This window comes from Papio anubis, chromosome 12, assembly GCF_008728515.1.
Source record: "Papio anubis isolate 15944 chromosome 12, Panubis1.0, whole genome shotgun sequence".
NCBI lineage: Eukaryota > Metazoa > Chordata > Mammalia > Primates > Cercopithecidae > Papio > Papio anubis.
The window spans coordinates 56,619,751-56,647,514 of record NC_044987.1 but is presented as its reverse complement, the minus strand read 5'-3'; the positions used below and the strand labels follow the sequence as shown (position 1 = coordinate 56,647,514).

At 42.6% G+C, this 27,764-nt stretch overlaps 1 protein-coding gene across 2 annotated transcripts; it reads right to left on the bottom strand.

Annotated features, from left to right (window-relative positions):
• On the bottom strand, positions 1–23,113 carry CLNS1A (chloride nucleotide-sensitive channel 1A). Of its 2 annotated transcripts, none has more exons than XM_003910457.4 (7): positions 22,887–23,113; positions 15,147–15,283; positions 11,605–11,706; positions 10,847–10,954; positions 8,055–8,228; positions 3,543–3,632; positions 1–551 (listed from the first exon to the last, which is right to left on the bottom strand). In XM_003910457.4, exons 1-6 carry the CDS (start codon positions 23,009–23,011, stop codon positions 3,565–3,567), a joined length of 714 nt encoding a protein of 237 aa, XP_003910506.1. In that variant the 5' UTR covers positions 23,012–23,113; the 3' UTR covers positions 1–551; positions 3,543–3,564. The 2 variants fall into 2 exon arrangements, with proteins under 2 accessions (XP_003910506.1, XP_021782037.1); XM_021926345.2 differs by lacking the exon at positions 1–551 and adding an exon at positions 1,889–2,634.
• Between the last annotated feature and the right edge of the window lie 4,651 nt (positions 23,114–27,764).

The following is a 27,764-nucleotide window of genomic DNA, read 5'->3' as shown; positions in this document are numbered from 1 at the left end:
TAATATAGAAAACCTAGGTTTATTTGTTAAGCTATTACAAAAACAAAACAATTACCACTTGAAGTACTTTGAGGACTTCATCCAAGACTCACTTGCTCTGTTACAGAAACTAACCTAAAAGGCTGGAAATTAAAGGATATAACCTAAGAGTTTATAACAGCAGACTGGTAAAACATGGCAAAAGGAGCTCTCTCTTTCCTACCCAGTCTACCTACACCAAGCTCCTGTGCATTTTCACCACATAAATCTGCTAGCTTACAAAAGATGCACACAGTCAAGGCAGAAATTATAGGCCTACTCAGAGGGTACCCAGACACAGAAAGTTTTGGGGTAAATAATAAACTACAAATACCCTCTTGGTTAAGTTAATTCATCAAGTTAATAAAGGTCATATTATCTATCTTCTGCTGGTGACAACTTATTGTTTCAGTATAGTCTGTCTCAAGAAGGAACTGGTTCAGGTTGGGTTGTGGAAAAGCAAAAAGACTTTCATCAACTTCACTCCAGAGTGGAAGAGGCACCAAGTTCTCTCCTACAGTTAGGAGCAGAATCTGAAAAACAAAAGGTTCACAGTGTTTACAATAGTAATAATAGTAATAGCTACTATTTATTGAATGCCTAGTCACAGAGTGCCAGAGGACTTAGGTACATTTTATCTCAGCCTCTGCAACAACCCTGCAAGGTAGTTATTATCCTCTCCACTTTACAGATGGGGGAAGTGAGGATTAAATAAGTTATATGCCTTGTCCAAAGGTGTACACAAGTATGTGGCAGAGTTGTGATTCCACCATTAATGTGCCATCTCCACCCCACCTCATGCATTGAGAAGTCCTAGTTCCATTATCATGAAATTAATAAACGGCTGCATAAATTACTCTATTTATACCTTGTTCATTCTTTAAAAGCATGTACAATTTTAAATGATTAAAAATTTACACAGCCAGGTGTGCTGGCTCACACCCGTAATCCCAGCACTTTGGGAGGCCCACGCGGGTGGATCACCTGAGGTCAGGAATTTGAGACAAGCCTGGCCAACATGGTGAAATCCCATCTCTACTAAAAATACAAAATTAGGACCAGGCGGGGTGGCTCACACCTGTAATCCCAGCACTTTGGGATAACCTGAGGTCAGGAGTTCAAGACCAGCCTGACTAGACATGGAGAAACCCCATCTCTACTAAAAGTACAAAAGTAGCCGGATGTGGTGGCACATGCCTGTAATCCCAGCTACTCGGGAGGCTGAGGCAGGAGAATCGCTTGAACCCGGCAGGCGGAGGATTTGGCAAGCCGAGATTGCGCCACTGCACTCCAGCCTGGGCAACAAGAGTGAAACTCTGTCTCAAAAAAAAAAAAAAAAAAAAGTTACCCGGGTGTGGTAGTGGGCGCCTGTAATCCCAGCTATTCAGGAGGCTGAGGCAGGAGAATCACTTGAACCCAGGAGGCAGAGGTTGCAGTGAGCCGAGACTGTGCCACTGCACATCAGCCTGGGTGACAGAGTGAGACTCCCATGTCAGAAAAAAAAAAAATGTAGACATTGTTTGGAATTCAGATCAATTATCCAGATGAAGAATATGTATAAACATTATTTACAATGTTTATACATTATAAACAGGGCGCAGTGGCTCATGCCTATAACCCCAGCACTTTGAGAGGCCGAGGCAGGTGGATCACGAGATCAAGAGAACAAGACCATCCTGGCCAACATGGTGAAACCCCGTCTCTACTAAAAATACAAAAATTAGCCAGCCGTGGTGGCACGCGTCTGTAGTCCCAGCTACTTGAGAGACTAAGGCAGGAGAATCGCTTGAACCCGGGAGGTGGAAGTTGCAGTGAGCCAAGATCACGCTGCTGCACTCCAGCCTGGGCGACAGAGCAAGATTCCATTTCAAAAAAAAAAACATTATGAATAAAATAATTCTCTGCCTCTGAGCTCTAGGATAAAATAAACAGAAAACAAAGCTCATTGAAAAGTTTGTGGCTACTTCACCATTAAAAAGAATCCTAAGAATTCTTGCCAAGGACTGCAGTAACACCCCATTTGTTTAACTGTTAGTGACATACCAAATGAGTTTCTCATGATTCTGATTAATAAAAGAGTGGCTGATGTTCTCTGAACAGTCTGTTCTTCAAAAGAAATATGTGAAAGCCCAAAGACCCCAAAATCTGTTTTCTAACTGCAATAAAACAGTTACTAAACAAGTATCACTGAACTGAAAAAATTAATATGCTATAATGTGACGAGAAATAAGGAAAGAAGACTTAAGTTGATAACAAAAGATTTCCCATGAAGTAGAACAGTGAAGTTACTGACAATTGGAACTGGGAGAGCTAAAAATCAAAGTTAACAGAGCTCCAGTGATGTGAACACATGATTTTAACAGAGGGGACATTGCTAATATTAGACTGTATGGCTACCACTGACAAATGTAAATGTGGAAATTAAAATTAAGTATTTAAGGGAAGATATAAATCATAGAACTCTAAGAGGTTATTTTCTGATAGTTCCACTGGCAGGATGTGAGAAGAAAGCAGAGGTCCAATATCACAATTCATGGTCAGTATAAGAAGCAATGTTATACAGTTTTCACAATGGCAGTAACTTGGAAGCTAACTGGAACTTTAAAAGGCTGGTTTCTGAAACGAAATAGAACAGGGGTAAAAGAATTAAAACTTGTAACTGGAGAAAAGCCAATGATTACAGAACTAGGTTCAGAACTAAAATCTGTATCAGAAGAAATGAGAAGGAATTCTGAAATATTTATCACTGCAGGGAATAACAAAGGATCTCATAACTTAACTGGATGACTGAGAGTGGTAGCAGAGTCAAGTCAAAACATAAATTTTGCCATGCTATTATTATATGCTTTAGTAAAATAAAAGGAGGATAGCAAGAGCATCTCAAAGACTGGAGGATAGCCAGTATTCAAGAAAACAATGCTATAAGGTAGGAGGAAGTTGTAGTGGGGAAAGAGGAACAACAATTTAACAACAGTTTATAAAGGACTATTACAATTACTAGTTCTAGCTCTGTATGATATGAACATGACCTTCAGTTATTATCTAACATATAGTTGAAATACTTAGGCTGGCAAAGGACAATATATTTCTCAGAATAATGGAATAGCAAATAAATTGTCAGGGACAATTTGAGCTTTAAAAGAAGAAAAATATTTTTTAAAGAAAGAAAAAGAAATAGGCCGGACACAGTGGCTCATAGCTGTAATCCCAGGACTTTGGGATGCCGAGGAAGGAGAATCATTTGAGGCCAGGAGTTTGAGACCAGCCTGGGCAACATAATGAGACCCTGTCTCTACGAAAAATTTTAAAATAAGCTGGGTGTGCCTATAGTCCCAGCTACTTGAGAGGTTGAGGCAGGTGGACTGCTTGAGTTCAAGGCTGTAGTGAGCTAGGATCATGCCATTGCACTCTAGCCTGGGTGACAGTGTAAGACCCTGTCTCAAAAAAGAAAAAAAAAAAAGTAGGAAGTAATCTTTTCACATGATTTTCATGTTCAGTGACAAGGGAGAAAATGAACTACTCACCTTAAACCTGCATAAATCATTTTCAGTGATCAACATCTGCATCTTCAAACTGTCCAGCAACTGTTGGTGTGGTATCCACCTCCATCCCATCTAAACAAAAAAATTACTGAGCAATCCCTATGAACGCTTCAAACAGGTAGGTGCAACTTATAACTTCTACCAAAAGAAAGCTAGTGCCCTCTGCTGGTAAGAATTGCTTTTTCCTCTTTTTTGAAAAGAAAAGTCTGAAAGGACAAACAGAAAGAAAATGCTACCTGGGGATTTAGGCCACATCAAAATCAGTCTGTGACATTTACTGTGTAAATTCTCAACCTCAATACTAAAATAACTCTATGTAGGAACTTTCAAATGCAGGATCAACTGTTCACCCTTTAGAGATCTAAGTATTTACTGCTGGGCTTTTTGTTTAAAGGTATACGGCCCTATCCTCACAAAGCTTACAACATAATTCAGGAGAAACGACAAAAATCAGTACAGCAAGCTTTTTGCTTATTTCCCCATTTTTGTCATCTCATTAAATAAAAGGTGGGGAGGCAACAAGAGAAAAAAACAAGAGCCCTGATATGGTTTGGCTGTGTCCCTACCCAAATCTCATCTTGAATTCCCATGTGTTGCGGGAGGGACCCAGTGGGAGGTAACTGAATTATGGGGCAGGTCTTTCCCGTGCTGTTCTCATAATAATGAGTAAGTTTCATTAGATCTGATGGTTATTATAAGGGGGAGTTTTCCTGCAAAAGCTCTTTTTGCTTGCTGCCTTCCACGTAAGATGTGACTTGCTCCTCCTTGCCTTCCACCATGATTGTGAGGTTTCCCCAGCCATGTGGAACTGTAAGTCCAGTGAAACCTCTTTCTTTTGTTAATTGCCCAGTCTTGGTATGTCTTTATCAGCAGTGTGAAAACAGACTAATGCCCCACGGGAGGTTGTCTTGGCTGGGCACAGTGGCTCATGCCTGTAATCCCAGCACTTAGGAGGCCAAGGTGGGTAGATGACCTGAGGTCAGGAGTTTGAGACCAGCCTGGCCAACATGGTGAAACCCCGTCTCTACTAAAAATACAAAAAAATTACCCGGGCGTGGTGGCAGGTGCTTGTAATCCCAGCTACTCGGGAGGCTGAGGCAGGAGAATGGTTTGAACCAGGAAGGCAGAGGTTGCAGAGAGCTGAGATTGCACCATTGCACTCCAGCCTGGGCCACAAGTGCACACACACAAAAAAAATCTCCAAAAAGAAAAAAAGAGTCATCTACAGCTGTTTTCTTCGCTTCCTCACCTCCCAGTCACCCCTCAACTCTTCCGCCCACCAAAAAATGTCTTCTGCCCACAGCCCCAGGGCACCCCGTCATCTGCAGATGCAAATCTAACATATCTAAATTAACTGTTCATCTTTCCACATTAAAAAAAATGCCATTTTTTTCCAGTCTTACTAAAGGGTGCCTCTTATCCATTTAAACTAGAAACCCTTACCCCAAGCCCCTAACTTCTGTTGCTTCTATCTCCTCAGAATCTGAAATCTGTCAGGTCTTTTGATATTCACTGCCACTACCTAATTTAAGTGATCACCTCTTATTTAATATGTAAGTCACACAACAGGGTTTCTCTTTTTCTCTCCAGTATTTTTCTTCTCCAATCAGTTTTCCAAATTATAACCACAGTCACCTTCTGAAACACTAATAAAATTCTTCAATGGATTCCCACTGACCTAAGAGTTCCTCTAAGACGTTACCCAGTTCACTATCCTACCTTTATCTGTTACCATAATAACTACCTTTCACATTGAACTACTTTCAGTTCCCCAAATCTGAATAGTCTCTTGAACTCTTCTTTGCACATGACTAATCCCTTTACCTGCATCTCCCCTCAACATCTTCACCTGGGCCATTTTTTTTTTCTTTTTGAGACGGAGTCTTGCTCTGTCACTAGGCTGGAGTACAGTGACTTGATCTCAGCTCACTGCAACCTCTGCCTCCTGGGTTCAAGAGATTCTCTTGCCTCAGCCTCCCAAGTAGCTGGGACCACAGGCGTGCGCCACTATGCCCAGCTAATTTTTGTATTTTTAGTAGAGATGGGGTTTCACCATGTTGGCCAGGATGGTCTTGATCTCTTGACCTTGTGATATGCCCACCTTGGCCATTGAAAGTGCTGGGATTACAGGTGTGAGAAAACATGCCCAGCCCACCTGGGCCATCTCTATACATCTTTCAGATCTTGACTTAAATGTCACTTATTCCATGAAACTTAACACTTTCCCTGACTATCCAGGCTGGGCAAAGGGCCCAGCCCTTACAATTCCACAGCTGCCCAAGCACCTCCTATATCTCAATGCTGTATCTCAATGTACTGTTAACTTTTTCTTCCACCAGAATGTCACTGATATGAAGTCAGTAACCTCATCCCTTGAGTACTGCTGTATTACCTATACCTGGTACAGCTCAATAAACACCTCTTACATAAAGGAGCACATGAAGCACTAAAAATGCCACACTAAAAGTGTTTCACTGGCAAAAATAATGACGTGGGTGCTCAGGACTTCAGAGATGGAGACTGGCACAGGCTGAAGAATTTTTATATATAGGCAACTCCAATGTGTTAATGAGACTTATGAACAAAAGTCCAAAAATCTCAACTTAGCAAAAAGTATTTATGACCTTAAAATCATTTGCTGTAAGGCAAGAAGTAAGCGTCCACATGGCACTCTTTAGGCAATTACCGTGATAAAAAAAGGTAACATCTTGACCGGGCGCAGTGGCTCATGCTGTAATCCCAAAACTTTGGGAGGCCAAGGCGGGCAGATCACCTGAGGTCAGGAGTTTGAGACCAACATGGTGAAACCCCACCTCTACTAAAAATACAGAAATTAGCCAGGCGTGGTGGCGCATGCCTGTAATCCCAACTACTCAGGAGGTTGAGGCAGAAGAATCTCTTAAACCCAGGAGGTGGAGGTTGAAGTAAGCCAAGATCATGCCACTGTACTCCAGCCTGGGCGACAGAGTGAGACTCCATCTTAAATAAATAAATAAGACAGAATCATGGCTGGGTGCAGTGACTCATGCCTATCATCCCAACACTTTGGGAGGCCAAGGCAGGCGGATCACCTGAGGTCAGGAGTTCGACACCAGCCTGGCCAACATGGTGAAACCCCATCTCTACAAAAATATAAAAATTAGCCAGGCATGATAGTAGTGGGTAATCCCAGCTACTCGGGAGGCTGAGGTGGGAGAATCACTTGAACCTGGGAGGCAGAGGTTGCAGTGAGCTGAGGGCATGTCATTGTACTCCGGCCTGGACAACAAAGTGACACTCTGCTCTCACACACACACACACACACACACACACACACACACACAGAATCAGTGTATATACACACACAAAAGGACACAAACAAGAAAAGAGATGCAACAGAAAATTAATAGTAAATGCCTCTCAGAATTCTATTTAATTTTTCTACCTCTTCTTTGCCAGTGCATACTTTAAGCCAACATGGTGAAACCTTGTCTCTACTAAATATACAAAAATTAGCTGGGAGTGGTGGCAGGCGCCTTAGTAACCCTAGCTGTTCAGGAGGCTGAGGCAGGAGAATCGCTTGAACCCAGGAGGCGGAGGTTGTAGTGAGCCAAGATCATGCCAATGCACTCCAGTTGGGGCAACAAGAGTGAAACTCTGTCTCAAAATAAAAAAAAGAACGATGTGATAGTCAAACTTATGCATCAACTTGGCTAGGCAATGGTGTCCAGATAGTTGGTCAAACATTATTCTAGACGTTTCTGTGGAAGTTATTTTTTAGATGAGATTAGCCTTATAAACTGGTGAACTTTAGGTGAAGCAGATTACCCTGCATAGTGTGGTGAGTCTCATTTAATCAGCTGGAGGACTCAGTAGGAAAAAGACTCACCTCCCCTGAGCAAGAAGAGATTCTGCCAGCAGAACTTCTGAGGCAGGAGAATGCAACATCAGCTCTTCTCTGGGTCTCCAGTCTGCCAGTTTACCCTGCAGATTTTGGACTTGCCAGCCTTCTGTCACGTGGGCCAATTTCTTAAAATCTCTCTCTCTTGCTTTGGTGGGTGTGTGTATACCTGAAGAGATGCCTGAATTGACAGCCCTCAGAGATAACCTACCATGGACTTCTAGCCTCCAAAACTATGAGACAATAAAATTCTGTTTGAGCCACCCAGCCTGTATGACCCTTTGTTATAATGGCCCTAGTAAACTAATACAGAGATGCAACAGAAAATTAATAGTGGATATCTCTGTTAGAATTACACTTTTTTTTTTTCACGTCTACTTTGCCTGCGCACATTAAAAGAATGTTTTTGACTATGAACAGACTATTTTGGTAATGAGGAAAAAAAAAATAACCAAAAACAAATGACATAAGCATTCCCACACTATGTAATTCTGTATCTGCTTCCTATACTACAGTCAATTATTTCTCTTAGTTATTAAAAGAACTTTTATGACTATCCATAACTTATTTCCCAAGTGCTCATCTGACTGTTCACAATGCAAAAGAACACTCACCTTCATAATCTCTTATTGAATCTTCTGTCCTCACCCCAGCCATATTATACTGGCTGCTCACAGACTGAGAGAGCATTCCTTCTAATCTCTCCAATGTGGCTTGGCCTTCTGCTGTTAGATGGGATAATCCTTCTTCATAGGTGTAAAATGTAGGGATGTCCCCCTGTCCTTGTTCTAAACAAACAGAAAACTTAAAGTTTAAATACAACAATTAGAAAAAACAAAATGGAATCAATAATGCATCTGCTGCCAGCCTGGCCAACACGATGAAACCCTATCTCTACTAAAAATACAAAAATTAGCCAGGCATGGTGGCACGCAACTGTAGTCCCAGCTACTCAGGAGGCTGAGGCAGTAGAATCGCTTGAACCCCGGAGATGGAGGTTGCAGTGAGCCGAGATTGCACCGTTGTACTCCAGCCTGGGCAACAGAGCAAGATTTTGTTTTGGAAAAAAAAAAAAGAATCTGCTGAAGGTAACATACAGTCCAAATAGGCTTCCAGGAAGATACTTTTCAACATTTATTTATATACATATATAGGCTACTGCTGAAGACGGAAATACAAAGAAAATGTCCCTACTCTCTAGGGCTATTAAAAGAGATAACAAGCCAGTAAATAGCAATTCCCAAAGAATTCCATGTCCAAGGACTAGAAAAAAAAAGTGTGTTCCTAAGGTCAGAGAGAGTCCTACATTATCCTGAGGTGGGAATTTTACAAGTGAGCACAAATTAATTCGACATTAATTTGTATAATGAAGATGTTTTCTGATTAAAAAACATGCTCCTTTCTTTAAAAAAATCAGGGCCAGGTACAGTGGCTGACGTCTGTAATCCCAGCACTTTGAGAGGCCGAGGTGGGAGGACTGCTTGAGCCCAGGAGTTCAAGATCAGCCTGGGCAACACAGTAAGACTTCATCTCTCCAAAAAAATGTTTTTTTAATTAGCTAGGCACAGTGGTGTGCACTTGTAGTCTCAGCTAATTGGGAGACTGGGGTGGGACAGCTTTAGTCCAGCAGCTCAAGGCTGCAGTGGGTGGTGATGGTACCACTGCCTTCCAACCTGGGCAACAGTGCTAGACCCTATTTAAAAACAGAAAAAAAAAAAAAAAAAATTAGCTGGGTGCGGTGGCTCAAGCCTGTAATCCCAGCACTTTGGGAGGCCAAGACGGGTGGATCACGAGGTCAGGAGATCGAGACCATCCTGGCTAACATGGTGAAACCCCATCTCTACTAAAAAATACAAAAAACTAGCCGGGCGAGGTGGCGGGTGCCTGTAGTCCCAGCTACTCGGGAGGCTGAGGCAGGAGAATGGTGTGAACCCAGGAGGCGGAGCTTGCAGTGAGCCGAGATCGCACCACTGCACTCCAGCCTGGGCGACAGAGCAAGACTCCATCTCAAAAAAAAAAAAAAAAATCAAATTCTGCAACATACAAAAATGATAAAAAATTTTAAATCACTCAAAAATCTCAGAAAAGTAAGGATATATTTGGATATATTTAGGTATGTGATGGAGAATCCCAGAAATGTGTTTATCTAAGGCCAGGAAGTGGGTGCACATGAAAGAAAGGGCTTTGGATACCCAGATTGGTGTACATAAGACCAGTAGGGAAAAGAAAAGAGAACAGCAAGCACTTCAAGCTATAAAGACTCTTATCACACTAGTGACTGCATTCTGGTCTGGGGAAGGCAATGGGAAAGAGTTCTTAAATAAATGGAGTATAGTTCTGAGAAAAATAAATGAAGTATGGTTCTGAGAAAAAGAAAAGATCTTGGCAGTGAGCTGTTTGAAGGAACATGTTAAATAAAGATGCAGGCCAGGCCCGATGGCTCATGCCTGTAATCTCAGCATTCTGGGAGGCCAAGGCCAGAGGCTTGCTTGAGCCCAAGAGTCGACCAGTTTGTGCAATATGGCAAAGCCCAGTCTCTACAAAAAATACACAGAAATTAGCCAGGCATGGTGGCACAAGCCTGTCGTCGCAGCTACTCAGGAGGCTGAGCTGGGAGAATCATTTGAGCCCAGCAGGCAGAGTTTGCAGTGAGCAGAAATCACACCACTGCACACCAGCCTGGGCATCAGAGCGAGACCCTGTTGCAAAATAATAATAATAATAAAACAACATAAATGATCTAGGTTCTCAAGGTGTAGAGAAGGAAGCTTGTTCCCTGGGGGCAGTTGCCTCAGCTTAAAAGACTTTCCTGACTATCCAGTTTCCTATCTACCATTTTCTTTCCTTCCATATGCTCTACTTATCCGTTCTTCCCAACAATCTCTATTTTTTACCCTCAAAAATTTGTCTGTTGCAAAGGGCTTTGGCATAAAGTGTACTACTGTGTCATTCTCTTTCAATAATAATCTTACCGGCCAGGCGCAGTGGCTCATGCCTATAATACCAGCACTTTGGGAGGCCGAGACAGGCGGATCACCTAAGGTCGAGAGTTCAAGACCAGCCTGACCAACATGGAGAAATCCTATCTCTACTAAAAATACAAAATTAGCCTGGCGTGGTGGCGCATGCCTGTAATCCCAGCTACTTGGAAGGCTGAAGCAGGAGAATCGCCTGAACCTGGGAGGTGGAGGTTGCGGTGAGCCGAGACCACACCATTGCACTCCAGCCTGGGCAACAAGAACAAAACTCCCTCTCAAAAATAATAATAATAAAAATAATCTTACCATACTGCATATTTTACAGACATATAAAGAACTATAATCCTCTACCCTTAATACAAATAAATGCTTACAATGAAACACTAAACAAACAAACAAAAAAACACTTTAAAATCCATTTCACTAACCATGTGCTTCTACATCATATTCTTCTCCATCGTAGTCATCTGAATCCTCATCCTCAGGATCTGGATGCAAGGCCTGGCACTCGCACATTGCAGTGAACATTGCCTCCACTGAACAAGGGAATTAAACTGTAACCAATTTTTTTTTCAATGTAGAATAAAATTTTATAATAAAAATAACCATCAGTGCCAATAAATTTAATGGGTACACAAAAGGCCACAGTATTTACAAACTTGCCAAATTGTAAAATCAATCTTGAAAGTGGCTGAAGCAAAGGACAAGTCATAAAATAGTAAGAGTTCATTATGAGAGATTATTACGATCTCTTCATGGCTCATGGGGTTTTCCAAGAAAAAAGGGTCAGAGTCCTGGTAAGACTGCTGGCATCAGGGTGAAGCCCCTCTCAGCTGACAGGGCTCTTTCCAGCCATCCTGAGATCTTCCACTTTAAAACTGCTGTAACTCCTCTGCCATCCAGCAGGTGAGATTAAGTCAACAGCACCAATCAGTAAAACTAACAAGAGTCCATTCACAAAATAAACCCATATAACACAGTGTCTACAATATTCTCACTACATTCACAACCTTTGATGTTAATAGGTATTTGGTCCTCAATATTACCAATGCTAAAATGAAGAAAAAGCAGTAAAATGGAGGTAATGGTGGTAAAGGTGAGAGGGTGTGTGTGTGTGTGTGTGTGTGTGTCAATTGGGAATGCTTGGTACATAAAAGGGGAAGAATCAATACTGTAGAACACTCACATGCTGATTTATCACTAGGCACAAATCTAAATTCAGTAATAGGTTCAACATCATCATCACTGTCTTCCTCTTCTTCATCAGCAACAGGTTCTTTTGATTCTTCTAGAAAATAAAAACACCCTTTTAATGTCATTATTTGACTTTTAAAAAATGAAGCGTATTGATAAATCTGAATACTGCAATTCAATTTTAATTTCCAATTATGGTTGACAAATTTATTTCCAATTATGGTTGAAAAATCCTGATTATTTATCCAGTGAGCATCCTAGAAAAGCCTTGCCTCGATCGCCTTACCTCTAGATCCACCCACCTCGGTCTCCCAAAGTGCTGGGATTACAGGCGTGAGTCACCACGCCTTGCCGGGAATGAATTTTTAAGGTTATTTTTAAGATAATCTAATCTCATCCACAACGAGCTAATGGTCATCTTTTTTTTTTCTGAGACTGGGACTTGTTTTGTTGCCCAGACTGAACACCCTTGCCCTCTCAGGCTCAAGCGATCCTCCCACCTCAGCCTACTAAGCAGCTAGGACTACAGACACTTGCCACCACACCCTGCTAATTTTTGTTTTTTTGAGATGGGGTCTTACGATTTGCCCAGGCTGGTCTCAAACTCCTAGGCTCAAGTGATCGTCCTGTCTTGGCCTTTCAAAATCCTGGGATTGTGGCTGGGTGTGGTGGCTCAGGACTGTAATCCCAGCACTGTAATCCCGAGGCGGGTGGATCACGAGGTCAGGAGTTCAAGACCAGCCTGGCCAACATGGTGAAACCCCTAAAAATACAAAAATTAGCCAGGCATGGCGGTGGGCGCCTGTAATCCCAGCTACTCAGGAGGTTGAGGCAGGAGAATCATTTGAACCCAGGAGGCGGAGGTTGTAGTGAGCCAAGATCATGGCATTCCACTCCAGCCTTGGTGACAGGGCGAGACGGCATCTCAAGGGAAAAAAAAAAAAAAAAAAGGTTGGGATTACAGATGTGAGCCACTGAGCCAAGATCACGCCATTGCACTCCAGCCTGGGTGACAGGGTGAGACTCCGTTTCAAAAAAAAAATGCTGGGATTACAGATGTGAGCCACTGTGCTCGGTCCTGATGGTCATTTATAAAGAGACTTATAGAGGTATGCCAAAGAGAAAAAAAGTCTTGGAATTTGGAGAATCAGAATGTGAGGAACAAAGGCTGGGAAAATATGATTCAAGCATGTGTAATTTATTAGAAGAGTTTAAGATAAAAAGAACTGGAGGGCCAGGCGAGGTGGCTCACGCCTGTAATCCCAGCACTTTGGGAGGCTGAGGTGGGCGGATCATGAGATCAGGAGATCGAGACCATCCTGGCCAACACAGTGAAACACCGTTCCTACTAAAATACAAAAAAAAAAAAATTAGCCAGGCATGGTGGTGGGCGCCTGTAATCCCAGCTACTCAGGAGGTTGAGGCAGGAGAATCGTTTGAACCCGGGAGGCGAAGGTTGCAGTGAGCTGAGATCGCGTCACTGCACTCCAGCCTGGCAACAGAGCAAGACTCCGTCTCAAAAAAAAAAAAAAAAAAAAAAAACTGGAGAATTAGTGAAATAAATGTGACCCAGGAAGATACTAATTTCTAGTAAGATAGGAAATCCTGCATATTTTACTAAGAAAGGATTAATCATAATCACATCAATTACAATCAAATAATCATATAGACTCTGTAAGATTATAGAGCACATATTTAAAACACACACCCTAAAACCTACTGAACTGCTTTTTCCTAGTTTAGGACTTACAGCATTTGCATTTTAAGCAAGCTTCCCACGTATTTCTAACATGTATCCGTTAGTCTTGAGTTTGAGAACCAGAGACCAATATACTCCTTTAACCTTTTTGGATGAAATTCAGGCTCAGAGATGCAAATGACTTGCCTAGCAAGTTAATGACAGAGTTTTTACTTTTTTTTTTTTTTCCAACAGAGTCTCGCTCTGTTGCCCAGACCGGAGTGCAGTGGCGCAATCTCAGCTCACTGCAACCTCCACCTCCTGGGTTTAAGCGATTCTCATGTCTCAGCCTCCCGAGTAGCTGGGATTACTGGCGCCCACCATCAGGCCCAGCTAATTTTTGTATTTTTAGTAGAGACAGGGTTTCACCATGTTGGCCAAGCAGGTCTCCAACTCCTGACTTCAGGTGATCCGCCTGCCTCGGCCTCCCAAAGTGCTGAGATTACAGGTGTGAGCCACTGTGCCCGGCCTAATGACAGAGTTTTCTTATTCAATGTGCTTTTGCCCTTTATTATTAAACAGTATTTCCTAATCCTTTCTCTTGATATGTACCTTTCCCACCTCCAATGCCCGTCACTATTTAGGGCCATTTCACACCAGCATTTGGAGCTGACTGGCAAGAGTACCTCTAAGGTTTTGCATTTCTGGAAATGAATGAATGCTTTAAACTAAACATGACACATGATATTCTTAGTTATAAAATCATAGTTGCATTTACTTAGATGAAAAGTAAATTTTGTATCTAATGCCTTATTAGGAAGTCTTACTACACTACTACACCCCAGGGTTAACAGCCTTTTACTTTTCCTAATCCTCTTTTTCAGACTTCACTAGATTTTTAAATGTCTTTGAACCTTTTCCAACGGCAAGAATTGGAAATCTTATAACAAAAATATTTTCAGATAGCTGAATCAGTCATTACCACTTAATGAGGCAGGGCTTGCCAAAAGTCCTAAGAATTACTAAATAGTGTCACAACTGAATATAAATGATCATATTATTATATCTGGAACCATATTAAAATCCCAATTTGAAAGAGCAATTGTCTTATAGGTAAATTCATGGGATTGTCTCTTACACACTGCTTCAAAGAAAAGCAACCCATTATTTTAAACATGAACATCTTCACTAGATTTTTACAAGTCTTTGCAATTATCCCAAAGCAAAACTTGAAAATCTTTACATCCTACAGTTTCTCAACCTTGGCACCACTGACATTTGGATGGAATAATTCTTTGTTGTGGGGGACCATCTGCGCATAGCAGAATATTTAGTACAATAATAGCACCCTTGGCATCTAACTGCTAGATGCCAATAATATCCTTCCTCTTTCAACCAAAATGTCACTGCCAAATGTGGGGGAATGGTGAGGTTGGTGGAGGTCTATGAAAAATATATTCCCCCTACACCCACTGATAACCACTATTGTAACAAAACAGAACAGTTCTATCTTAAATTCTCAGAAGCACAGGGTATACTGATCCAAGCCTCTAAGCTTGCCTTTTAAAAAGAGAAAGGCAGAATAAACAGTGAAACTTTAGAGGAAAGTTAGAAATACATATCCATAATAAATGAAGAATTCTAAGTGTAAATATATAGAAATATATACAGACACACACAAACGTCCATTATGAAAACTTCAACTGTCCAAGTTGCTGTGCTGAAATTTTGCTTAATAAACTACTATCCAAAATGAGTCAATGGCCTCAATGTTACATTGATTATTATCAAACACTCTTTTTTAAAATATAATTTGCTATCAAAGGAGGCATTAGATTAAATTACACCATACATACCTTCAAATTTGGCATTCACCATAACATACAAATGCTCTCCTAGACAGTCACTTCGGTCCCTGGATAATGCATGTAAACTAATGGTGGGGTATTCCAGTGAGAATCCTAATCCAGAACCATCTAACCAAGACAGGCGGCTGAAAAATATGTTTTAAGTAGATTAGTTTTAGAAAGTAAATCCTAATGTAATATCACAAAGTATATAAAAGTTCAGCTTGGACACCTTTATGCATATAAATAAATTCAAGCTTACTTTTTTAGAAATGTTCATAAAATAAGAAAATTCAGGCCGGGCGCGGTGGCTCAAGCCTGTAATCCCAGCACTTTGGGAGGCCGAGACGGGCGGATCACGAGGTCAGGAGATCGAGACCATCCTGGCTAACATGGTGAAACCCCGTCTCTACTAAAAAATACAAAAATAGCCGGGCGAGGTGGCGGGCGCCTGTAGTCCCAGCTACTCCGGAGGCTGAGGCAGGAGAATGGCGTAAACCCGGGAGGCGGAGCTTGCAGTGAGCTGAGATCCGGCCACTGCACTCCAGCCTGGGCGACAGAGCGAGACTCCGTCTCAAAAAAAAAAAAAAAAGAAAATTCAGTAGTGGAAATTGAATTTTCTTTAAGATCAATTCTGTTAAAGTCTCTTTCCCTGTAGCTATAAATTCAAACAGACTTGAAATTCCATTTTCCTCAGTCACATTTATGTTTCTATGACTTTCAAGCTTACTCTTTTTTGATATGTCTTCAAATACCCTCTTTGCTTTTGCAAATCCTCCCCTCTTCCATGAGGCCTCCCTTCAACTACACCAGTCCATAAAGACCTCTTCTTTTTCTGATTTGCAAATTTTAGTACTTAACTCTGTGGTAATGAGTCTTATATGTGCCCTTATGGAATATGAGCTATTTGACAGCAGAACTCGTCACATTCCTTTATTTAACATTCTTCAAAACCATTAACAAAGAGCTCAGGAGGTAAGTATGCAATAAATCCTTGGTAATCATTCGTTTCTCCATGAATCCTACACTAAAAGACATAAATGGGTGTCATCACACTCACCGTAACTCAGGAAATATTTATTACCTTGAGAGACAGACTCCCTGAAGCCTCTCATTTATTCAACATCTTTAAGAGAAAGCCACAGAAAAGCTAGGCCTAGTTTTCCCTCAAATGTGGTCAAATGCAAATATTTTATTGGTGTACCAAAGGAAGCACATCACCAAAATCAGTATGTTGAGCTTTCAGTAGAGGCTAGCTAATTTTCTGATAATATTTCATCCATCTGTACCACTTAGCAGAAAAAAAGTAAAAAATCCTGAAGAAGCTAAAAAAAAAATGTTAATGCAATACAGTGGTTGCCTAGGGCTAGAAGGAAATAGGAATGTCTGCTAATGGGTACCAGGTTCTTTTTGGGGTGAAGAAAATATTCTAAAATTGTGGTGATAATTGCACGATACTGTAAACAGACTAAAAACTACTGAATTGTATGTTTAAATGGTTAAACGGTATGTTATATGAATTATTTTTAAAAATTAATGAAGTAAGACCCATGTATCATTCTATATTCTATACAATTTTAACAAGCCTGGCTGTCTAATTTTTAACCAAGCAAAAACAAAAGTAAAACAGGAGAACCTAGGACTGCCTTGGGCAGGAACAATGACAGTGTGACAGTCTGAGATCATTCATGTTCAGTGGAAGGGGAGGATGAACTTTACACCACAGTTCCCCTAAAGAAAATCAATGTCTAACCACATACTATGAGTGTTAAACACGTCTGACCCTCAGTTACCAAAAGCATTACCAAAACAAAGGCAGATTATTAGACTGTGGTGATAACTGTACAAATCTGCAAATATACTAAAACTTATGTAATTGTTTACTTTAAAAATGCAAAAGTAAGTATATGCACTGTCATATGGAAAGATTTCCATTCAACATTCTTATTTAAAAAAAAAAAAGTAAAGAAAATCTAAGAAGCTTAAAGGTGATAAATCTTTGTTTTTGTTTTTTTGAGATGAAGTCTCGCTTTGTCACCCAGGCTGGAGTGCAGTGGCATGATCTTGGCTCACTGCAACCTCCACCTCCGGGGTTCAGGCGATTCTCCTGCCTCAGCCTCCCAAGTAGCTGGGATTACAGGCCTGTGACACCACATCTCACGAATTTTTGTATTTTTAGTAGAGACAGGGTTTTGCCATGATGGTCATGATGGTCAGGCTGGTCTCAAACTCTCGACCTTGGGTGATCTGCCACCTCGGCCTCCCAAAGTGCTGGGATTACAAGCCTGAGCCACTGCACCTGGCCTAAAAGTGATAAATCTTAAAGAGCTAAAAGTGATAAAACCTCTACAAATTATTTTCCAGAACAACTCATTCCTACTGGTTCCAAAGAAACATTGTATTATGTAATGAGTTATGTGCTGTATGCATCTTTCCTGCTCACTGCCTTCCTTTTAATGTGGAGATGAAATAATACCCAAGTATCACAAGTCCCCTACAAAAGCTGTATGATTTTAAAGCAAATAAACTGCCCTTTTCTGATCCCAAAAATTTTCTGGCATTATCACAATTCAGAAAGAAACATTCCAAATTTGGGTGTCCAAAATAATTTCAAATATCCAGAGCCATAAAACTTGAATGAGGACATGGAAAAACTGAAACCTAAACATAGAATCAGTGCCTATCAAATTATGGCCTTTACTTTTAAAAGCCATAATAATAACTCTGTAATTCCTTACTAGTGCAGAGAGAATAAAATGCTCCTCTGCACAGCATTTGCTATGGAGCTCTCATAATCTTTTACATGAACTGGGATTATGCACTCTACAGGACAGAAGCCAAGTTCCACACTTAAAAACACTTACTCTAATGGTTAAATTCTTCTTTTTTTTTTTTTAATAAAAAAAGAAAAGAAACCCCTAGGCTTCTGTATTTTACCTTTTCAGATTTACAAAGGCATATCATATATTAATATTCACAGATATTTTTAAAGGGAAAAACAACTTACTTTCAACAACTTATTTTTTCCAACAGCATGTTACTATGTTAAAAAAGATTTGACATTATAGGCCGAGCGTGGTGGCTCACGCCTGTAATCCCAGCATTTTGGGAGGCTGAGGTGGATGGATCACCTGAGGTCAGGAGTTCCAGATCAGCCTACCAACATGGCGAAACCCTGTCTCTATTAAAAATACGAAAATTAGCTGGGTGTGGTGGCAGGCACCTGTAATTCCAGCTACTCGGGAGGCTCAGGCAGGAGAATTGGTTGAATTCAGGAGGCAGAGGTTGCAGTGAACCAAGATCACACTACCACACTCCAGCCTGGGCGACAGTGGGGAGACTCCATCTCAAAAAAAAAAAAAAAAAAAGATTTCACAGTACATTCATTTATCTGGCAATTTTAATTTTAACAAATAGCTATTAACAACAAATTAAATCCTATTGCACGTAAATTATTCGTTGTACCACCACCAGATTTTCTAATTTTAGCAGAGGCCACGATGAAATAGGCTGCCATTAAAGTCTGCTGGGATGAGATTGTAATAAATCTACTCAAAGTATTCAAGTTATAACTTTTAAAAAGTGCTGTAGAGAAACATAAAAGATTTCACTGTATCATCTAAAAATATAACTGTTTTGTCTGATCATTAAATTCTGATTTTCATTTACTCTTTGTATATATTCTAGAAGAAATCCTTCTAAAATATCTAATTAACCATACCCAGTTTCAAAGAAACTGTGAGTCAAAAGGGAAAGACAAGAAGAATTAGAAACCAAGTAAACACGTAGAGAAAATGTTTTGCTGAATTCAAATGCTTTTGCACAAGTATGGTCAGTGTCCTTTATTCCCAGCATGGGATGAAAAACAGGACGGGAAGCTACGAGAGGTCTTGAATTTGGGTTAACTTAATTATTTGGTTTAAAATTAACTTTGGAATGAGATACAAAAAAAATTTATAAGTTTAAATTACCTAATTTTAATGTGATAATCTATTTTATTTTACCTGTTTTAAACGATTTTATATTATTCATGCCTCTGTATCTTCCTTATTTGGATAAAAATTCAACTTCCTGGCCAGATGCAGTGGCTAATGCCTGTAATCTTGGGAGACCGAGGTGGACGGATCACCTGAGGTCGGGAGTTTGAGACCAGTCTGACCAACATGCAGAAACCCCATCTCTACTAAAAATACAAAATTAGCTGGGCGTGGTGGCACATGCCTATAATCCCAGCTACTCAGGAGGCTGAGGCAGGAGAATCTCTTGAACTAGGGAGGCAGAGGTTGCACTGAGCCGAGATTGCACCATTGCACTCCAGCCTGGGCAACAAGAGTGAAATTCTGTTTCAAAAAAAAAAAAAAAAAATTCAACTTCCTATAAAAAACTAAGCTCTGAAATAAGTCGGGGATTCTAAATCTTTCAACACAAATCTGAGAGACTAAAACCAAGCCCAGCCAAAACCTAATCTGTTGCTGTCCCTCTCTGCCTCAAACTAAATAGTTTCACCAAAGCCTAAAGGCTATAAGCCAAACTCATGAACATGACTGTCTTCTTCTCCAGCTTTGTTATCTCTGGGCATTCTCCCTCACTGCCTCAGAGGAAGAACTGCTGGACTGTATATACATGTATACAGTATGTGTGTGTATTTATACTCTTTTTTTTTGTATTTATGTTTCACACACAAAAAATGATCTTGGCCTGCCGCAGTGGCTCATGCCTGTAATTCCAGCACTTTGGGAGGCCGAGGCGGATGGATCATGAGGTCAGGAGTTCGAGACCAGCCTGACCAATGTGGTGAAACCCCGTCTCTACTAAAAATACAAAAATTGGCTGGGCGTGGTGGAGCACGTCTGTAATCCCAGCTACTCAGGAGGCTGAGGCAGGAGAATCACTTGAACCCAGGAGGTGGAGGTTGCAGTGAGCCGAAATCGCACCACTGCACTCCAGCCTGGGCAACAGAGCGAGGCTCTGTCTCAAAAAAAATAAATAAATAAATAAAAAATAATCTTAAAGAAGAAACATAAGAGATTTGTTTGTGAAAAGCTGAAACAAATAATTTTTAATTTTTTTAAGAGACAAGGTTTCACTGTGTCACCCAGGCTGGAATGTAGTGGCATGATCACAGCTCACTGTAGCCTCAACTTCCCAGGCTTAAGTAATCCTCCCACCTCAGCCCCCCATAGTAGCTGCGACTACAGGTACATGCAACCACGACCGGCTAATTTTTGCAATTTTGTATTCTTTGTAGAGACAGGGTTTTGTCATGTTGCCCAGGCTGGTCAACAACTCCTGGGCTCAAGCGATCTGCTCACCTTGGCCTTCCAAAGAGCAGGGATTTACAGGTATGAGCCACCTTGTCCAGGCTAAGAATTTTTAAAAAACTGGTAAGAACTTAAAAAGAGTTATACTTCCTTGGTGTGAGAATTGTATTGTGGTTATATAAGATAATGTCCCTGTTCTTCTGAACAGGAAGTGGAAAACATGTCTGCAATTCTCAAATGGCTCAGAAAAAAAAAGAAAAACAGACAAACATGGCAAAATGTTAACTAATAAATCTTTGTGAAGGGTGTATGGGTAGTAATAACACTTACAACTTTTCTTTAGGTTTGAAATTTTTCTTTTTTTTTTTTGAGACAGTCTCTGTCGCCCAGGCTGGAATGCAATGGCATGATCTCAGCTCACTACAACCTCCGCCTCTCGGGTTCAAGCAATTCTTCTGTCTCAGCCTCCCAAGTAGCTGAGATTACAGATGCCTGCCACCACACCCGGCTAATTTTTGTATTTTAGTAGAGATGAGGTTTCACCATGTTGGCCAGGCTGGTCTTGAACTCCTGTCCTCAGGTGATCTGCCCGCCTCGGCCTCCCAAAGTGCTGGAATTACAGGCGTGAGCCACCGCACCGGACCGTAGGTTTGAAATTTTTCAAAATGCAAAAACCAATACAGGACTGTCCCTCAAAAGGAGTTATAATATTGAACGAAGTGTCAACATACAGAAATGTCATGAATAAAAAAGGAATGCCTGGGAACTAGGAATGTATCTGTGCTCCATCTTCCATCACTTCAAAGAAACTGCTTTCCCCAAATATCAAAGATTTCCTTGTCAATACTCAATATACGCTCTTCATATTTTGTTTTGACTGCTCCTTCCTCCTTTCTCAAGTCTCTTCTTCTATGACCCACCCAAAGGTGTGTCCCTAGGGTTCTACACTTGGTCCTCTTCTCTTCTGAGATAGTTAATCCATTTCCATGAGTATACACTAATACTTCAACGACTTCCAAACATCTATCTTAAATACCACTTTCCCAAGACACACACTCTTTTTTTTTTTTTTTTTGAGACAAGGTCTCACTCTGTCACTTAGGCTGGAGTGCTGGGGCACAATCACGGCTCACCGCAGCCTCGACCTTCTGGACTCAGGTGATCCTCCCATCTCAGTTTCCTGAGTAGCTAGGACTACAGGCCGCCACCATGCCTGGCTAACTTTTGTATTTTTTGTAGAGACTGGGTTTCGCCATGTTACCCAGGCTAATCTCAAACTTCTGGGGCGATCCGCCTGCCTCAGCTTCCCAAAGTGCTGGGATTACAGGTGTGAGCCACTGCGCCCGGCCCAACACACACTCGTATGTACAACTACTCCACACATGTCCTGACCAAATTCATTATCTGCCTCTCACCTCAATCTTGCTTTTCCTACCACCCATATGTCCTATCTCAGTGACTGGCCTGAAGCCTAAGCCTTGTTCAATGTCTAAATTTCCCTTTAAAGCAACAGTTCTTTACAGTTTTTGTGCTCTGGATTCTGTGGTAGGCAATATTTTGGCCCCCACGACCTTCAGTTTCTGCTGTCATGCGTGTGAATATGTTATATTACACAGCAAAAGGGACTTCGCAAACCTAATTAAGGTTACCAGTGGACAGCAACATAGGGAGATTATCCTGGATTTTACAGGTGGTTCCAAAGTAATCACATGAGTTCTTAGAGAATTTTCTCTGGCTGTCGACAAGTGATGGAATAAAAGGGGAAGCAACACATATCTGAAGGGCAGGAAAGATTAAATGTGTCATTACAGGCTTCAAAATAGAGAACTAAATGTCAAGGAAACAGGGACCTGAGTTCTACAACCACAATATTTAAGGTAGATCTATCTGACTGTGAAAATACCAAAGTGCTCCAGGTGGCCAAATAAAAGGGCAACTCCTTCCAGGACCCCAAAACGGGAGTCTGGTACCTCTGCATATGACCCCTGTCTGTGTCGAGTTAAGGATGTTCCTCTCCTTACTATTCCTACAGAAAAAATCTATATTGTGCAACCAAACTTTCAAAGTCCTCCACACTCGGCTCTGAAACTACGTATCCTGCAGAGGGGAACACCTCCTGCATCTGTTCATCCGGAAAGACAGGCACACTTCAGACTCTTAAAACGAGACCGTGCGTTAAGGGCAATGCACGCGCCAGACCTCCAGTAAAAGGCGAGTTTAAAAAAACAAAACAAAAAACCAAAAAAACAAAAGCACAATCCATGAGGGGAAATTCCGGCCCGAGAAAATAAAGAATGGAAGACTCCGGAGGAGTGCTAGAAAAATCGAGCCTTCCAGCCGGTACAGGTATCCCTGAGGCGTCCCGGACACGCGCCCCCGCTCCCAGCAGCCCTCCAGGCCGCCCCTTGCCCGGCTCCTTCGCACCGCCTGCTCCAGCAAGGAGGAGGGTGGCACGCAGGAGGCCGGCGCTGGGGACCGGGAACCCTACCTCTCAGCGATGTAAAGGGTACCAGTGCCGAGGCCCTTCCCGTTCAGCACAGCCTCGGTGTCTGGTTGTTGCCGCAGGAGCCCCTCCGCCGGCCCAGGCGGCGGGAAACTTTTAAGGAAGCTCATAGCAGCAGAGAGTGCGACAACACAGCCCCTGAGGGAGTTAGAACACGGCAATGCGTGCACCACACCGCTTGCCCTGGAAGAGGCACTCACCCCGGAAGAACAACTTAGTCTGCCCCGGAATCTGAACGCCGTCGACCATAGAGATGAGACATTCTAGGAAAAGCGTCGGAGGTCGGCTAAGACCGTGTGGAGTTTAACACCCCTCCCGTTCTTCCTCGCCATTTATGAGGCTTTGGGCTTCAATAACTGAGGGTTCTGTGGGAAGTCCCTCAAGATTGTCACAGTGAAATCACCATTGCAAAATTGTAACTGAGACACTGAAAGCAATCTGACCTACCCAAATCCATGTTGTTTTTAACCTCCAAGCTGTCCTTGTTCATTCCTCGTATAGGCTGAACTAACTTTGGGAGGAACTTAGTTTACAGTTTGAAGTTTTAAAACAAAGATGATGACAGCCTTTTTCCAAAACAAACTTCCTTCTTGCCTGGGGGCTGGACTGCCTTTGTAGGACTAACAAATCAGCCAAAGATTAGAAATTTTGTAATTTAGAAATTACAGCTGGAGGCCACAAGATTCTGACCCTCCCTAAACTGCACTTAAGATCGGTGCTTAAGATATGTTGCAGACCCTACACTTGATGGATCAGCTGGCACCACCAGATGCATGAACTGGCTATGTGATCTTGTGCCCCCTCCCCCGCAACCCAGGAACTGACTCAGGGCAAGAGGACAGCTTCAACTCCCTGTGATTTCATCCCCCACCCAACCAATCAACACTCTTCACTCACTGGCCTTCCCCAACCTTCCAAATTATCCTTAAAAACTTTGATCCCTGGCCGGGCACGGTGGCTCACGCCTGTAATCCCAACACTTTGGGAGGCTGAGACGGGCGGATCACGAGGTCAGGAGATCCAGACCATTCTGGCTAACAAGGTGAAACCCCGCCTCTACTAAAAATACAAAAAATTAGCCGGGTGTGGTGGCAGGCGCCTGTAGTTCCAGCTACTCTCGGGAGGCTGAGGCAGGAGAATGGTGTGAACCAGGGAGGCGGAGCTTGCAGTGAGCCGAGATCGCGCTACTGCACTCCAGCCTGGGCGACAGAGCGAGACTGTCTCAAAAAAAAAGAAAAAAAGAAAACTTTGATCCCTGAATGCTCTGGAAAACTGATTTGAGTAAAAATAAAACTCTAGGCTGGGAGCAGTGGCTCATGCTTGTAATCCCAGCACTGTGGGAGGCCGAGGCTGGCAGATCACCAGGTCAGGAGATCGAGACCAGCTTGGCTAATACAGTGAAACCCCGTCTCTACTAAAAATACAAAAAATTAGCCAGGGGCTGTGGTGGGCGCCTATAGTCCCAGCTACTGGGGAGGCTGAGGCAGGAGAATGGGGAGAACCCGGGAGGTGGAGCTTGCAGTGAGCCGAGATGGCGCCACTGCACTCCAGCCGGGATGACAGAGCGAGACACCGTATCAAAAATAATAATAATAATAGTAACTTCACAAACTTGCAAAGAGTAAATGAAGAGATGATACAGGTAAAGTGCCTGGAAGAGAGCCTGGCACAGAACACTCGTTAACTTTAGCTACCATTATGACCATTTTGGAAGTCTTTCTTCCTCTTACTGCTATACTCTTTAGTGCCTAACGAAGAAACAAAACATCAATTGCAATTTTGGTGGATTAATTCCTTTCCAGTCAGTGCCCCAGCTCCTTACTGATGTACCCAGCTCTTCACCCTGCCCTTATTAACCGTTTATGCTTATCTGCTCACTTGACACGTGGGGACGTGGCTTGTGCACCAGGCCAGTATAAAGACCTAGATCGACGTATGCTACACGGTTGTGTAGACCCGAGATGTGAACAGTCCCGGGAGATGGGGACAGCGTGGCCAGATCAGAACATCATAACCGAGTTGGGAGACTTCTGAGCTCCAGATGAGTGGTCTCTATGTCCTGTGCATCCTTAGGCAAGGGACTCCATGTATTCGTCTTTCTCTCTTTTTCTTTCCTTTTTTTATTTATTTTTAAATTATTATTATTATTATTTGAGACAATGTTTTGCTCTTGTTGCCCAGGCTGGAGTGCAGTGGCATGATCTCGGCTCACCGCAACCTCCGCCTCCCGGGTTCAAGCAATTCTCCTGCCTCAGCCTCCCGAGTAGCTGGGATTACAGGCATGCGCCACCACGCCAGGCTAATTTTGCATTTTTAGTAGAGATGGGGTTTCTCCATGTTGGTCAGGCTGGTCTCGAATTCCCGAGGTCAGGTGATTTGCCCGCCACGGCCTCCAAAGTGCTGGGATTGCAGGCGTGAACCACTTCGCCCGGTGTATTACTCTTTCTCTATTGCAATTCCCCTGTCTTGATAAATCGGCTCTGTCTAAGCAGCAGGCACGGTGAACCCATTGGGCAGTTACAACAAGGTTGTAACAGGGTTGCTGCTGTAATAGCCCGGTGGGTTCACCTTGCCTGTTGCCTACACAGAGCTGATTTATCAAGATGGAAATTGTCATAGAAAAACAGTAATTCACGCAGGGCCGCTGTGCAGGAGACTAGAGTTGTTGTTGTTGTTGTTGTTTTGAGACGGAGTCTCGCTCTGTCGCCCAGGCTGGAGTGCAGTGGCACGATCTTGGCTCACTGCAAGCTCCGCCTCTCGGGTTCACCCCATTCTCCCGCTTCAACCTTCCGCGTAGCTGGGACTACAGGCGCCTGCCACCACGCCCGGCTAATTTTGTTTTTGTATTTTTAGTAGAGACGGGGTTTCACTGTATTAGCCAAGCTGGTCTCGATCTCCTGACCTCGTGATCTGCCCGCCTCAGTCTCCCAAAGTGCTGGGATTACAGGCATGAGCCACGGCGCCCCGCCCCCCCAAAGTTACTGTTATTGACCCACTTTACAGATGAGAGACCTGAGGCATTAAACTCAAGAGCAATAATTTGGCCATGAGAGAACTAGTGAAATTCAAGTAAATCCTCTTGTTAACTCAGTATGGTAATACCTTTGCAGTAGGACTGCTGAGGCTGGAAGCCAGGATGTGTGGGGTAGTTTTGTTTCTATCCTCTCAACAGTTAGGGTAGCATTAAATTTTTAACCTGTTTGAGATCAGCCTGTGCAACATAGTGAGACCCCCCATCTCTACCAAAAAATAAATAAAAAAATTAGTCCAGCATAGTGGCACTTGCCTGTGATCCCAACTACTTGGGAGGCTGAGGTGAGAGGATCATTTGAGCCTCAGAAGTGGAGGCTACAGTGAGCCATGATTGTGCCACTGCACTCTAGCTTGGGTGGCAGAGCAAGACTCCATCTCAAAAAACTTTTTTTTTCCTTTAACCTGGACTAGTTTGTTGGTAGTGTTAAAGTGAATTAAGTAAGGCCTGAGGAGGGCTCTGTACTTCTATATTTGAATCCTTGTGGACGAACTGTAACCTAAGTTAATAGGGAGATAACTTTGAAAATCTAACTTAGGAGTATTCACCTGTAACAATAGTTGAACCTTGGCCAATCCCAGCAGCCATGTTTCAACCACTCATACACTGCTGAGTGTTCAAACTGTGTTCAAATAAGGCAGATGCCAACCTGTATCCAATCCAGCTGTTTCTGTACCTCACTTCCAATTCTTGTACGTCACTTCTCTCCTTTTGTCTATAAATTTGTTGTGACCATGAGGCATCCCTGGAGTCTCTCTGAATCTGCTGTGATTCTGGGGGCTGCCTTGAAATTTAATTCTGCTGAAGTTTTTCCTTTAACAGATGGTATCAGAAGTGGGATCTGAAGTAGAGCTTGTAACGATCCCCAGTAGTGCTGAGTGAACAAGTCAGGTACCTGCAGAATCCACTGTGTCCTTTGATCTGTCACAGCACCTGGGGATGCTGGTAAGTTCTCTCTCAGATTTCAGAGTTCCACAGATTTGTGTTTTGAGCTCTCTGAGTTCCTTTTGTTTTTTGTTTTTTTGAGAGGGAGTTTTGCTCTTGTTGCCCAGGCTGGAGTGCAATGGCGAGATCTTGGCTTACTGCAACCTTAGCCTCCTGTCTCAGCCTCCCGAGTAGCTGGGATTACAGGCATCTGCCACCACGCCCAGCTAATTTTTTATATTTTTAGTAGAGATGGGGTTTCTTCATGTTGGCCAGGCTGGTCTGGAGCTCCTGACCTTCAGGTGATCTACCCACCTCAACCTCCCGAAGTGCTGGAATTACAGGCATGAGCCACCACGCCCGGCCAGCTCTCTGACTTTCTTTGAGCAAATTTCTGTTCCAAACTGGGTTTGGAAGTTGCGACAGAAACTGGACTGGGTCCAGGATCAAATTTGATCTGGTAATTAACTGGTTGGATCCAGTTAGAGGCCTTTTATATCTGACTAGGCCAGAAGGAAACTGGTAGTACATGGTAATATTGTTGGGGTTGTAAAATTTGGCTTTTGAAAATTCACAGGTGGCGGGGCGCGGTGGCTCACGCCTGTAATCCCAACACTTTGAGAGGCCGAGAGGGGTGGATCACAAGGTCAGGAGATCAAGGCCATCCTGGCTAACACGGTGAAACCCCGTCTCCACTAAAAAAAAAAAAAAAAAAAGTACCAAAAATTAGCCGGGCGTGGTGGCCGGCGCCTGTAGTCCCAGCTACTGGGAGGCTGAGGCAGGAGAAAGGCGTGAACCCCGGAGGCGGAGCTTGCAGTGAGCCAAGATGGCGCCGCTGCACTCCAACCTCGGCGAAAGCAAGGCTCCGTCTCAAAAAAAAAAAAAAAGAAAGAAAGAAAATTCACAGG

Excerpts from the sequence above, each read along its gene's own strand:
- CLNS1A (XM_003910457.4), bottom strand. The coding sequence starts at position 23,011 with ATGAGCTTCCTTAAAAGTTTCCCGCCGCCTGGGCCGGCGGAGGGGCTC. Across the intron at positions 11,707-15,146 it reads GGTGAATGCCAAATTTGAAG|AAGAATCAAAAGAACCTGTT; the intron begins GTATGTATGGTG and ends TTTATTTTCTAG. Across the intron at positions 3,633-8,054 it reads TTCAATAAGAGATTATGAAG|ATGGGATGGAGGTGGATACC; the intron begins GTGAGTGTTCTT and ends TTTTTTGTTTAG.